Here is a 13601-nt window from a genome sequence, read left to right as displayed (position 1 = left end):
TAATAGATATGTTTTCCAGTTTTCAGACACTGGTTTTATTGGGGAAACGAGGGGAAGATACTCCTATTCATCCTTCCTTGCGGGCACTGCCTCTTGTGGAAGTACAGTCTCCCACGAGGGATTCTAGATTCAGGTCTGTTCCTCTCACCAATGTCCCCTGTTACCTGTATATACATGTTTATTTCCATTTTAATTCCTTACCACATGGCTAGAATTGGTTATTAATTTATACATTTTTAATATGAGAAAAATAAGTATTTTACAAGCAATGCTGAGAAGCCATTATCAGAAAATAAACTTTATGGTGGGAATGTGAACTAGTGCAGCCACTCTGGAAAACCGTGTGGAGGATCCTCAAAGAGTTAAAAATAGATCTGCCCTACGACCCAGCAATTGCACTGCTGGGGATTTACCCCAAAGATACAGATGCAATGAAACGCCAAGACACCTGCACCCCGATGTTTCTAGCAGCAATGTCCACAATAGCCAAAGTGTGGAAGGAGCCTCGGTGTCCATCGAAAGATGAATGGATAAAGAAGATGTGGTCTATGTATACAATGGAATATTACTCAGCCATTAGAAACGACAAATACCCACCATTTGCTTCGACGTGGATGGAACTGGAGGGTATTATGCTGAGTGAAATAAGTCAATCGGAGAAGGACAAACATTATATGGTCTCATTCATTTGGGGAATACAAAAAATAATGAAAGGGAATAAACGGGAAAGGAGAAAAAAATGAGTAGGAAATATCAGAAAGGGAGACAGAACATAAAAGACTCCTAACTCTAGGAAACGAACTAGGGGTGGTAGAAGGGGAGCTGGGCGGGGTGTAGGGGTGACTGGGTCACAGGCACTGACGGGGGCACTTTATGGGATGAGCACTGGGTGTTATTCTATATGTTGGCAAATTGAACACCAATAAAAAATAAATTTTTTAATAAAAATAAAAATAAACTTTATAGACAGCCTGAGGCAGGACAAAGTCACTTGAGGACGATGACGGTGCGGAGTTCACTGTCGCTCTCCTCACCCAGGTCTTCAGCAGCTGAATCTGCAGCCCGAGGCTTCTCTACTGGGGCATCACCTTTCTCTCTGCAAAAAAGAAGAATGCCTTTAACTCTGTAAAGGAACAATTAAACTTTTCATAATTAACTCATTTTAGAAAAGAAGTATAAATTGTCCCCAATCAGGTACCCTGGTTCCTTGTTGAAAATCTCATCCTCATCAGAAGAATCCCTGTCGTGTAGCTTCTGTGCCATGTTTTTCTTCCGTGTGGCATTGAGAGGTCTGTACATGTCCCGAAGCCAAAGTGGCCACCTTCTCCAGAAAAAGCCCTAGAAAACAGAAAGGACATTGTTAATTCTGCATTTCCCCTGCTCTCTCCAGCCATGGGACTTTATCTTCCTCAGATTTACCTGATTCTCCCGTTGGATTGAACATCTCTTATGCAGCAGAGAATTAAAGAAGAGCCTTGGAGGAAACACATATGCAGACAATTAGTGATTCACGCCATTTCCCATGCCTCTCACAATGTGTATCTCTGGTCCTATTAGGACATCTCAGTCCATAATCACAGGAAGCAAAATCACTACAGACCTCGGATCCTGAAAATAATCCCATGCATGCTACACTTCCAGAATTTTCCCATGTCTGTCCATAATGGCCCCACAATTTCTCTGGGGAGGCCTTTGTATGTGGCTTGGCATTGAGTATAAGCAAGATTTTCATCCTGCTCACCTGGGCCTATGGCCAAGTGCCCTCGTGCAGTGAACAGACTGTGCAACTATAACACAGAAGCACCTTACTCTCTCCAGAAGCAGTTTACTTTGGTCCCCTTTGGACTTTGTCTCATAGGCATCATTTGCTGGGGAGGAGGAGAGAGAGGTGTTTCTATTTTCCTAGCTGCTTTATCCTACAAGTTGATTCACACCAAATAAATGCACGAGTCCAACCAACAAAGTTACCTAACTCACTGACTTTCTCATTGCAGGCAGTGGCTAATGAGTGAGTGAGGAAGGTCACAGCCAGCACTAAAACACAAAATATTATTTTTGAATATAAACAATATAGAAAGAATCAGAATGTATAGTAAGTTTGTCTTAGAAACTGCTTATGTTGGCTCGCCCAGGTGGCTCAGCAGTTTAGTAATGCCTTTGGCTCAGGGCGTGTGTGGTCCTGGTCTGGGGATGGACTCCACATTAGGCTCCATGAGAGGAGCCTGCTTATCCCTCTATCTCTCTGCTTCTCTCTCTGCGTCTCTCATGAATAAATTAAAAAATATTTTTAAAAACCTGCTTATGTCTTGACAGTATGTATGTACGGAGTTGTGACATAAAATGTAGCTCGCAGCCCAAGAACAGTATAATCAGAGGAGAAGTGCCCCTCTGGAAAGGAACCATCTTCTGACACTCAGTAGCAGTATGCCCATGGGGCAATTTACCTTCCCTTTCTTCTCCATTTCCTTATTATAAAAGGAAGAGACAAACTATTACCTAAGGCCTCTCCCAGTTAACAGTCTATGGAGTCTGGACAAAGGGAATGGAGAGTGGTGGATCAAAAACTAGGAGGAGGAGGGAAGTTTTCCTGCCACTTTACAGGAAGGAGTCCTATTTTTCTGCCTTCCATCAGCCTTGAAGACTAGGCCTCTTAGCCCAAGACTCTGTAGCCAGGCCTGATGGTCACTACCAGCAGGAACAGGTGCACCCAACCCCTCTCCACCCTTTTTCTTTAAAGGAGTAGTGACAGTAGATGCTCTGTGTCAGTTCCATTCTAACTCAGATTTGTCTGGGAAGCTAATTTTGCTGGATCCAGGCAAAGCATTAGACCAAATCAATATTCTTTCTGCCTTTGGTAGTTTCCTGGGTGTAAAACAAGGGGAGTGAAATAGGAGTTCTAAAATCTAGTTCTGAAATTCTGCTTTAATAATTGCCAATTTACCTTGAGCCTCCTTCTTCATCTTCCACTGGTGCTGCTCTATGAGAATAAATCTGTTTTGGAAGAAAACATATCACAGGTACCCATCTCAATGACCATGCCTCCAAATCTGTATTCATTCCTTTGTATTTTAAGTCTTATTCAGCCTTTTTGGAGAGCAGGAATTCTATTTTTTAGTAGTCCTTTGACTCTTCCATAGTCCCAACTTGGGAACTTGTGTGCATCTGGCAATACATTTTATTGACTGTTTTAGATGACATCCAACAGGTAATTCCTAATAAAAATTCTTAGAAGTAAGAAAAGAAAAGTATCTACCAGAAACCTAAATAGCAACATTGTTTTAAAGTCAAGGACAAGAGTTCAATGCCTATTATTCCTGTTACTATTCATCACGTTGAAGAGGTCCTAATCAATGCAATAGGAAAACACTTCTTTTAAAGATTCCAGGCATCTCAATGCAATAGGAAAAATTAAGTATTGGAAAGTAAGAAACAAAACATATTGGCATATGAAATTATGGACAACCTAAAAGGCCCAAGAGAGTCAACTTAAATTTTACTGTAGTGGGATGCCTGGGTATCTCAGCAGTTGAGCGCCTGCCTCTGGCTAAGTGCATGATCCCAGGGTCCTGGGATCAAGTCCCACATCAGGGTCCCTGAATGGACCCTGCTTCTCCCTCTGCCTGTGTCTCTGCTTCTCTCTGTCTCTCATGAATAAATAAAATCTTTAAAAAAATAGAAAAATAAATTTTACTGGAAGTGCTCTGAGAATTCAGTAAGATGGCTAAATACAAAATCAAGAGCTCAACATGCAAAATGCAATAGCTTTTTTACGTTCCACAAATAACTAATTAACAAATGGAAGAATGGTTCCATTTATAATATCAATAAAAGGAAGGATACCTCGGTGGCTCTATGGTTTAGTGCCTGCCTTCCGCCTAGGGTGTGATCCTGGAGTCCCGGGATCGACTCCCACATCAGGCTCCCTGCATGGAGCCTGCTTCTCCCTCTGCCTGTGTCCCTGCCTCTCTCTGTGTGTGTCTCATGAATAAATAAATAAAATCTTAAAAAAAGATTAAAAAATATCAATAAAAGACATAAAGTACCTAGGAATAAACTTACAGCAAAGAATGGGGAAGACCTTTGAGATGAAAACATTAAAATTCTTCTGAAGGACTTTAAGAAATGAATACATGGTGATACCATGTTCCTAGAATATTGCAAAGATGTCAATTCTCCTCAAACTCAATGCAATCCTATTCAAATCCCAAGATAGTTTTTCTTTTTTTTAAATAAAAACTGGCCAGCTGACATTTGGTAAAGGGATATGCAAGTCTAGCTATGAAATGTATGAAAAAGGAGATCAAAGAGCATGAGCGTAACTCTACCAGACATCAAAATAGGTTATTATAAAGCAATTGGAATTAAGTATATAGTGTGATATGGGAAAGGAAACTGGACTGATAAGAATCCAGATAAGAAAAGTATTTTAGAGACGCCTGGGTGGCTGAGTGGTAGAGCATCTGCCTTTGACTCATAGGGTGAACCCGGGTCTGGGGATCAAGTCTCACATTGGGCTCCCTGAGACGAGCCTGCTTTTCTCTCTGCCTATGTCTCTGTCTCTGTGTGTGTGTGTCTCATGAATAAATAAAATCTTACAAAAAAATAGTATTTTAGATCTGTTAAGAAAGAATGAACCATTCAATAAAAGATTTTAAAGTAACTGGTTCTTTCTGTAGGGGGAAAATGTTAGATCCCCTACCTCAACCATACCTAAAAACAAAACAGATCTATACAGGTTGAAAAATATAAATTATAACAAATATAAGTATAGACGAAGACAGTATAAAGGCAACAAAGGCCTCGCTAACAAGACCCACATCCCATAGGCCACAAGGAAAGAACTCGCATATATGGTGACAGACTCAAAACATCTCCCATTTCTTGTAGTCTCGCCCCCTTCACCCTTGGATTGTTGGTCATCTTCTGGTGACTGATAAAACTCTTTTCATATTAAATATATTAATCCTTTCAGTGGCTTCCACTGAATTTCAGTGTTTCAAATGCTGGCCAGTGTTTTCATCTTTAAGGAGACAGAACAGTGGAATAAGAGCACAGGATTTGCAGTTAAGTAAAACTGGGTTCTGCTTTGGGTTTTGCCACTGGAGCCTTAAGCTGATCCCCTTTTATGTATGAAAGAGGGATGGTAATATTGTCCTCCCAGGGTTGTGGGCATGAAATTGGATATGGAAAATTCTTCTTCCTATGCTTGGCATAAACCAGTGCCAAGTCATTATGGAACTGAAGAAAAGGTAAACAGGCAACCTCCAGCACAGGTGACTATAAACATGACATGCTTTGGAGTAGCCTGATGCAGGATTTTAGCTACAGTATTTTAACCAAAACTATTCACATAATTCAGTGTGTGGAAAAAGCTGCTGAGTAAATCTAATTAATCAACAAGATGATATTTTTATCTTTAAGCCATGTCCTTTTTTCCAGGATGACTGATATAGCTCCATGAGGGTGGATACTATCTCTCATCATTTCAACCAAGGAAAGAAATCAGTGGTAGTCTGAAAGTGGCTGGTGAGTACATCTAACCACAGAATTTTGAGTTGAGGAAATGTTACTATCATGTTAACTTGGCCTTCTTAAGCCTAACGTCCCAAAACAGTCTAATGGCTTGTTGCCTTGTTTATAATCCATAAATCACCTGGCAATGGAAAGTTCCTTTAAAAATCCCCAGAATAGGGCAGCCCCAGTGGCATAGCGGTTTAGCACTGCCTGTAGCCCATTGTGTGATCCTGGGGACCCAGGATCAAGTCCCACATCAGGCTCCTTGCATGGAGCCTGCTTCTCCCTCTGCCTGTGTCTCAGCCTCTCTGTGTCTCTCGTGAATAAATAAAATCTTAAAAAAAAAAAGAATTGCTTCTCTTTAAAAAAATAAAATAAAATAAAAATCCCCAGAATATACTTTGCAATAAAAGAATGAAGTACATGTCAGTCTGTCAGACAGAAGAGAAATACCAAGTATCAGTAAGTGAGAAAGTGGCTTTGATTTTAAGTTTGTAAATTCTGAATCTATTATAAAGACAAAAGATTTTCTGGAAATCTGAATTAATGGTTGTTCTTACCTCAATGAGACAGAAAACTATAATCAAAATCATTACTACTACAGTCACAGATATTGCCAAGATGAGTTTGTTGTTATAGCCATAACCTGGAACTTCTTTTGTGAGCTAAAAAAACAAAAAACAAAAAACAAAGAACAATTTTTTAGAAATCAAAGAAAAGGATGAAAGCTAACTATTCTTAAGCTACTCTAAAACCTCATTCTTTCAGTGGAGTGGCGTATAGGTTCTTAAGAAATATACCAAATCTAATGTGTTATATAATTTTATCATTAGCCCTTTCTTCAATAATATATTTATCTTGTATGTTAAGTCCTCTTCTCATCTACCTGGGAAGAGTGGCACCATTCTCTAAATGAGCAAAGTGGCAGATCACTGTCTCAGCCAACATTAATGGCTAAGACAAGACCCAGACTGGGAGGCCCTGGTCCTTGTGCGTGGGTGCTTTAATTGCATGTCCTAAACTGACTAAAAGTTCAGACCCCATGGTTCAGGAGTTATCCTCACCTCACTTGACTTCTGCTCTTTCTGTTCACTCTGGGCTTCTGTGCTCTCATTGATATAGTTCTCAGTCTTCCATTGGTCTGTATCCCACTCTGCCTTGGACACCTTTACTTCCTGCTGCTCGCTGAGAAGCTTCATCAGGAGGCCTGTTCTGGAGATAAGCTTGGCACAAGCCAGTTGCACATTGGTCTCAGAGCAGTCCATTTTCAAAGTCCGGATAACATGAGAAATGAGCCTTCTCACGTCATTATTCGGGATGAGGGACCGTAGCTGCTGGTTTAGCTGAATTTCAAATAGATCACCTGCGGATGAGAGCTTTGCAACACTGAAGCCTGTGGGCTTTGGGGGCAAGTCAGTGACCAAGTTGTGGTATTCCCATTGTGTTTCATTGGTTTGTTTAACAGTCGGCACAAAGTTGTCTCTGGTGGTAGTAGAATATGTATTGGAAAGATTCCTACGGTTTGTGAATTCAGGGGGAGTTTGTTCTGATACAGTAGTGCTTCCTGGAGAAATAATTTCTTCAGAAGCATTCTGTGCAGTAGTGTTTTCTACAGTAGTGTTTTCTTTAGAAGGTTCTGAAAGAGTAAATAATTCTGGAAAAGGATTTTCCTGAGTTCGTTTTTCTGAAGATGAAATAGCCTCCTGTGAAGGGGAATCGATGAGGCTCCTGACGGCAGGCAATGGAGGCCTCTGTGCAGGCATCAATCTATTCGAGAGTGAGTTTTTCTTTCTGAACTTTTTACTTTTTTTGGTCTTGGGTGTTCTTTGGACTATACGTGAGCGAATTTTATGGAAAATATACTTTTTTCCAGAATGCGAGACTGGTCTGGAAATCTCCATTTCCCTAACTCTAGCATTCGCATCTTCTAAAACAACAATGGGGTAGGTTAAGTCTTCTGATTTGTTTCTCACCTTAGGTAGGGATTTTGGAGCAGTGGAGGCAGAAGGCCTGCCCATTATGTATTGCTTCGGGAAAGAAGAGGCTGCTGCCTTGTGCTCCTTTATGAATGAAGACTCTGTGTGGATGGAGTTTCCCACTAATTTCCTGGGCCTCTGGGCCATGTGAAGCTCCTCCAGCTCCCTTGGGGATGGTCCACTGAGCCTTCTTTCTTTGGCCATGTTCTTCACAAATGACTGGGCACTCTGTTTCCCTTGGGTGCTCTGAACGTCCACTTCCTTGTAGTGCCTTTTCTGTAGGTCCTTGGGGCCCTTGAGAACCCTGTTTTTTCTAAACCGCCTCTTCCGTACATTCTTAGCCTTGGGAAGGGTCTTTTCCTGTCCTTGGGCAGTTTCCAATTTCTTTGGAAAGATTTGGCGTTTAAATTTGGGACCTAAAATCCCGGGAGGTATAAGCATGGCAGTTTTTTCTTTCTTTTTTACCTCATCAATTTTTTCTTGAATTTCTGCATCTAACAAATTTTCCAGGAAAGAGAGTTTCCTCAGTTTATTTTTGTAAGTTGAATTGTTGGGTCCAGGTTCAAGAGAAGGGCTCTTTGTGTTGTTTTTCAAGTAACCCACAGGCTTGTCTCCATCTTGAACATTTGAAAACAGAGTTTTAATGAATGGTAGTAATGTTGATTCTACATCTTCTACATTTCCCTCTGAGAAATAAGGTAATATGTAATTCAGCGCACTGATAACATCACTTTCATCATTAAAGTCTAACTGCTCATTCATAAAGGCTGACAGACCGATGCCATTTTTGTCTGAGGATGCCTTCTCTGGCTCAATTGTCAGCTCAGTACTGGTACTCTTCTTCCGGGCTTTTAATACCTTCATGAATGATCCTTCTACATTCATTATAGATACTTTTTCATCTGTCAGAAAAAGAAGAGACTAGTTTTGATAATGAAAGGCTGATAGCACAGTTTTTGTCAGTCCGCAGTCATACATCCCAGTCATAAAAATTAAGAACCAGCAAATATCTGAGTACCATTATCAAGGACACAAACTCAAACTTGAACCTATATTGGCAACAACAAAAGGAGAAAAGGGTATTTTTTTAAATGGCTATTTCTTCAGAACCTTTCACAACGTGAATGACTACATTTAGGATTATTCCATAATCCTTGGTCTCCAAGGGCCAATTATCTAGCACTTAAGAAAAGCCAAGTCTGGAAGACACTCAGCTAAACTGTCTGCAAATCTACTGTGACTCCTGGTATTCATATACCCTGTCCTGTACTGCTTCAGATGCAGTGGGAGCAGGGGGTTTCCTCCTTCTATCTCTTCAGTGTGCTTGTTTTCTTGCTACTATCACAGATGCCCATGAAAACACCCACTGCTAGTAGGGCCTCATCTGGACATGCCCTCTCCATCTACCCATCAATTACTATGCTTGGTCCCTGCTCCCATATATTGCAGCTCACACAAAACATAAGCTCTAGACAGAAAAAAAGCACTAAGTCCACCCTGGCTCTTTGCTTAAATTGGGCAGGGAACGAGTGTAGGCTAAGAGATTTTCCAGGTATGAGAGATATGCCAATGTGGAATGTTCGATAAATCAATGGAATAATACTTGAGGTTTTAAAATGCAGAAGGGATAAAGAAATTTTTTGTCAGAATGTGAAGAAATATACTTCACTTTCATTTCTAATATTTCTAGCTTTAGTTATTAGGGTACCATCCAGAGCTTCCCACTACATGAAAGTCAGCATATGGCTTGTGTACATGCACAGTATCATCCAACCGAGTTTCATTTCCAGAAGAATTAGAAGTATTTTCAGCGGTGTTGATGAGAGTCAGAGGAGGAGGTAATAAAGGTCACAAGAAAGGAGGAGCAACGGGCTTGTAGAGAGCCCTAAACGGGACACTTGAGTGCTAGGCAACAGTACTTAACACCTCTGATCTAATTTTTCCTCACCTGTAAAAGGAGGCTAAACATGCCTATTCTGCCCACCTCTAAGAGATAAGGGAGTAATTAGTAAAAAATTGTTTTGAAAAATAAGCAACATTGTATTTACAGAGGTAGCAAAGTGTTATTTATGATGTACCCTAGATCATTGATAGGGAACCATATTCAAGCTATCTGGGTGCAGAAGCACATTTTGGAAGTCATGAAGTTAGTGCCAATAAAACATAGTATACAGAAAAATACTTAAAAGTATCTGAGTGTTTTTGGATAGAAAAGCTGAGGATTCAGAAAAAGTTCAGAGTTGGACAGTCCAAGAATAGAAGAGTGCTCTGTATCCATAAGAAGGCAGCAGCTTCTGGTTAGGGAACAGGAACTCTCAGGCTCTGAATAAACTTTATCTATAAATCAGCATCACTTTTACTCTTGATAACTTGTAAAAACAAACAATAAACAAAAATATATCTCCACTTGTCATATAAGACAAGGGGGACCTGAGTTCTGATACATATGAAATTCGTTTACAAATTATGATGCATATGTTTTCATTTGGGAGTAATTAATTTAATAATGTAACTGAGAATCTGACTTATAACAAAGGAATAGTTCTTATAAATTTAGGGATTTTAAGGGTGCCTGTGTGGCTCAGTGGGTTAAGCATACAACTCTTGGTTTCAGCTCAGGTCATGATTTCAAGGTCATGGGATTGAGCCCTGCAATGGGCTCCACACTCAGTGGGGAATCTGTTTGAGATTCTCTCCCTCTGCCCCTCCTTCGACTCACATCTCTCTCTCTCTCAAATAAATCTTTGAAAAAAAAAAAGAAATTTAGGGGTTTGAACTGTAAGTGAATAAAAATAATGCAGTGACATCATTAGTTAAAAATTGATCATTGTTGATTAAAAATAAAAATTAAAACATAAATAAAATTTAAAATATACCATGAGGTGATTCCTGGTTGGCTCAGCGGTTTAGCACCTGCCTTCAGCCTAGGGCGTGATCCTGGAGTCCTGGGATCAAGTCCCACATCAGGCTCCCTATATGGATCCTGCTTCTCCCTCTGCCTCTCTCTCTCTCTCTCATAAATAAAATCTTTAAATATAAATATTATATATATATCATGAGGCAATTCAAACTCACCACAACGTGTGGCATTTGTCAAACATTCACCGTCACAATGCAGCTTGACTGTCTTGCAAACAACCTCAATATTATTTTTGAGTTGGCAGAGACAACAGGACATACGGCTAGGTAATATCCTATAAATGGAAACACAGAGCATTATATTAGTGGTAAAGGGGTTACTTGAGTAGAAGATTCAGGCCAAGGTCTTCACAGGGCTCTGCATAAAGGAATTCTTGTGGCATATGATGGTTGGGTAGGGTTGAGTAGGGACCAGTTGGCCAATTGTTGCTCATGAATATTATAAATAAAGAGAAGGACAGAGGTGCTCAACCAATAGGTAAGGATGGTAGGGGGTATGATATACCTAGAATAAGACAGAGATAAGAACTGGGTGACATTGATCAGTAGTTCAGTTCAGAAGTATCTCCTTCTGACCCAAAAGTCTCACTTTGGGTTAAGAGCATACAGGAAGAGGGTAGACTTCTAAGAAGAGTCTGAGTAAGTCTAAAATATGGCCCACATCAAGGATAGAAAGCAATCAATCAAAACTAACCCAAAATCTACACAGGTGTTACAACTAGCAGACAAGGATGTTTAAAAAGTTACTATAACTGGGGTGCCTGGGTGCCACTGTTGGTTAAGCATCTGACTTTTGGTTTCAACTCAGGTCATGATCTCAGGCTCATAAGATCAAGCCCCTCACTGGGCTCCTAGATCACTGTAAGTCTGCTTGAGATTCCTCTGCCCCACCCACGTGTGCTCTCTTCTTTCTCTTAAATAAATTATAAAATCTTTATAAAAAAAGTTATAACAATATTTCTTATGTTAAAGAAAACCAGACTGATGAGGCACCAGGGTGGCTCAATCAGTTAAATGTCTGCCTTCGGCTCAGGTCATGATCCCCGGGTCCCAAGATCGAGCTCCACATCAGTTTTGCTCCTCAGCAGAGAGCCTACTTCTCCCTCTCCTCTGCTCCCCCTGCTTGTGCTCTCACTCTCTGTCAAATAAATAAAATCTTAAAAAAAAATCCCAGACTAAGAAACCCATGTCTCTACTTAGTGAGTTATACAACAACTTCAAGTGGCCTAATATATGCATACGTAGAGTCTACAAGGGAGAAGAAATATAATTTGAAAAATAATAGCCCCCAAATTGTCCAAACAGGTAACCCTAATAAACCCACAAATCCAAGAAGGTCAATGAACTCTAAACACAAGAAATATGGACAAAACTATGCCAAAGCACATCATAATCAAACTTCTCAAGCCATCAATAAAGAGAAAATGTTAAAAATAAGCCAAAGGAAAAACCTCCACACAACATATAGGGAAATAGAGATAACAATGGTAACATATTTCTTGTTGGAATTAATGGAACTCAGTAGAGCAACATCTTTAAAGCAGTGAAGCGGAGAGGGGACCAACAACTATCAAACTAGAATTCTATATCCAGATCTTTCAAAAATAAAAGCAAAACAAAAGACTGAGACATACAAAAGCTGAAAGAAGTCATCATTAGTAGATTTACACTGTAGAAAAGCTAAAGAAAGTATTTTCAAGCAGAAGGAAAATGATTGCGATAGAAATGTGGATCCACACAAAAGGAAGAAGAACATTAGAACTGGTAACTCCAAAGGTAAATACATAAGGTTTTTCTTACTATTTAAATATCTGAATACAATATGATTTCACTTATATGTAGAATCTTAAACAAATGAAAACTGACAACAAAAAGAAGAGAGAAACAGATTCATGAATATGGAGAACAAACTGGTGGCTGTTAAAGTAGAGGGCGGGGATATGGTCAAAATGAGTGAAAAGACGTAAGAAGTACAAACTTCTAGTTATAAAGTAAGTCTCCAGATGAAAAGTACAATGTAGGGAATATAGTTAATAATACCGTAATACACTTATTGTGGTATTAATTCTTCAATCACTATGTTGTACATCTGAAACTAATTTAATATACATCAACTATACTTCCTAAAGGAGTTAACTTATTGTTTAAACAAAAAAATAATATAGTGTGCTGTTTAGAAGTAAAGCAAAATGTATGAAGACATTAGCACAAAGGCCAGTAAGGGAGAAATGAAGTACACTATATATTGTAAGGTTCTTATGCCAATCATGAAATCATATATTATTTGAAGATAGACTGTGAAAAGTTAAAGATGAACACTACAAGCCATTAAACTACTGCTAAACTAACAAAACCTGAGTTGTAATTAACTAGCCAACAAATAAAATTTAATTTAATTTAATTTAATTTAATTTAATTTAAAAGTGTACTCAGTCATCCAAAAGTAGGAAGAAAAAGAAAAAAAATAGCAAAACAAAGAACAGATGGGACACATAGAGAGTTTAGTAGCTTTAAATGTAGTCATGTTAATAATTACATTAGGTGTAATGGTATAATCACCCTAATTAAAATATAAAAAAGCAAAAGCCAACTATATGCTGTCTATAAGAATCATCTGCAATAGAAATATACAAGTAGGTTAAAAGTATAGAAAAAATTGTGCTATGCTAACAGTAATCAAAAGAAACCTTGGGTGGCTACATTACTGTAAGACAAAGTGCATTTCAAAGTAAAAAAATATTACCAAGGATAAAGGAGGTTATTCCATCATTATAGGAATATCAACTAATAAAAAAGACATAACCTAAAAATTTATGCATCTGATAACAGAACTTCAAAATATATGAAGGAGAATGGCAAAGAGAGACAAATAAATACACAATTATAGTTGGAAATTTCAATATTGCTTTCTAAATAATTGACAGAAAAATATATAGAAAATCAGTAAAGATATAGCAGACTTGAATAACACTATCTACATACTTGACCTAACTGACATTATAGAATGCTCCACCCAAAATCAGAGTACTCATTTTTTTCAAGTAGATACATAATAGTTACCAAAATAGATCATAGGCTCATCTAATACCAGAATTCATGGGTATAACACAAGCCTCAATAAGTTTAAAAGGATTTAAGTCATTCAACATATGTTCTGTGACTACAATGGAATTAAATTAGAAATGAACAGAT

At 38.9% G+C, this 13601-nt stretch overlaps 1 protein-coding gene across 1 annotated transcript in view; it reads right to left on the bottom strand.

Moving 5' to 3' along the window:
- Positions 1-946: 946 nt before the first annotated feature.
- LOC112669839 (leucine-rich repeat-containing protein 37A-like) overlaps positions 947-13601 on the bottom strand; it is a 237007-nt gene continuing 224352 nt past the window's right edge. The window contains 2 exon segments of the mRNA XM_049114654.1: positions 947-1096; positions 1199-1289. Coding sequence (XP_048970611.1) covers positions 988-1096; positions 1199-1289 — 200 coding nt within the window. The 3' untranslated portion in view covers positions 947-987.

This window comes from Canis lupus, chromosome 9, assembly GCF_003254725.2.
Source record: "Canis lupus dingo isolate Sandy chromosome 9, ASM325472v2, whole genome shotgun sequence".
NCBI classification, from domain to species: Eukaryota; Metazoa; Chordata; class Mammalia; order Carnivora; family Canidae; genus Canis; species Canis lupus.
This window is presented reverse-complemented; position numbering and strand designations above follow the sequence as displayed.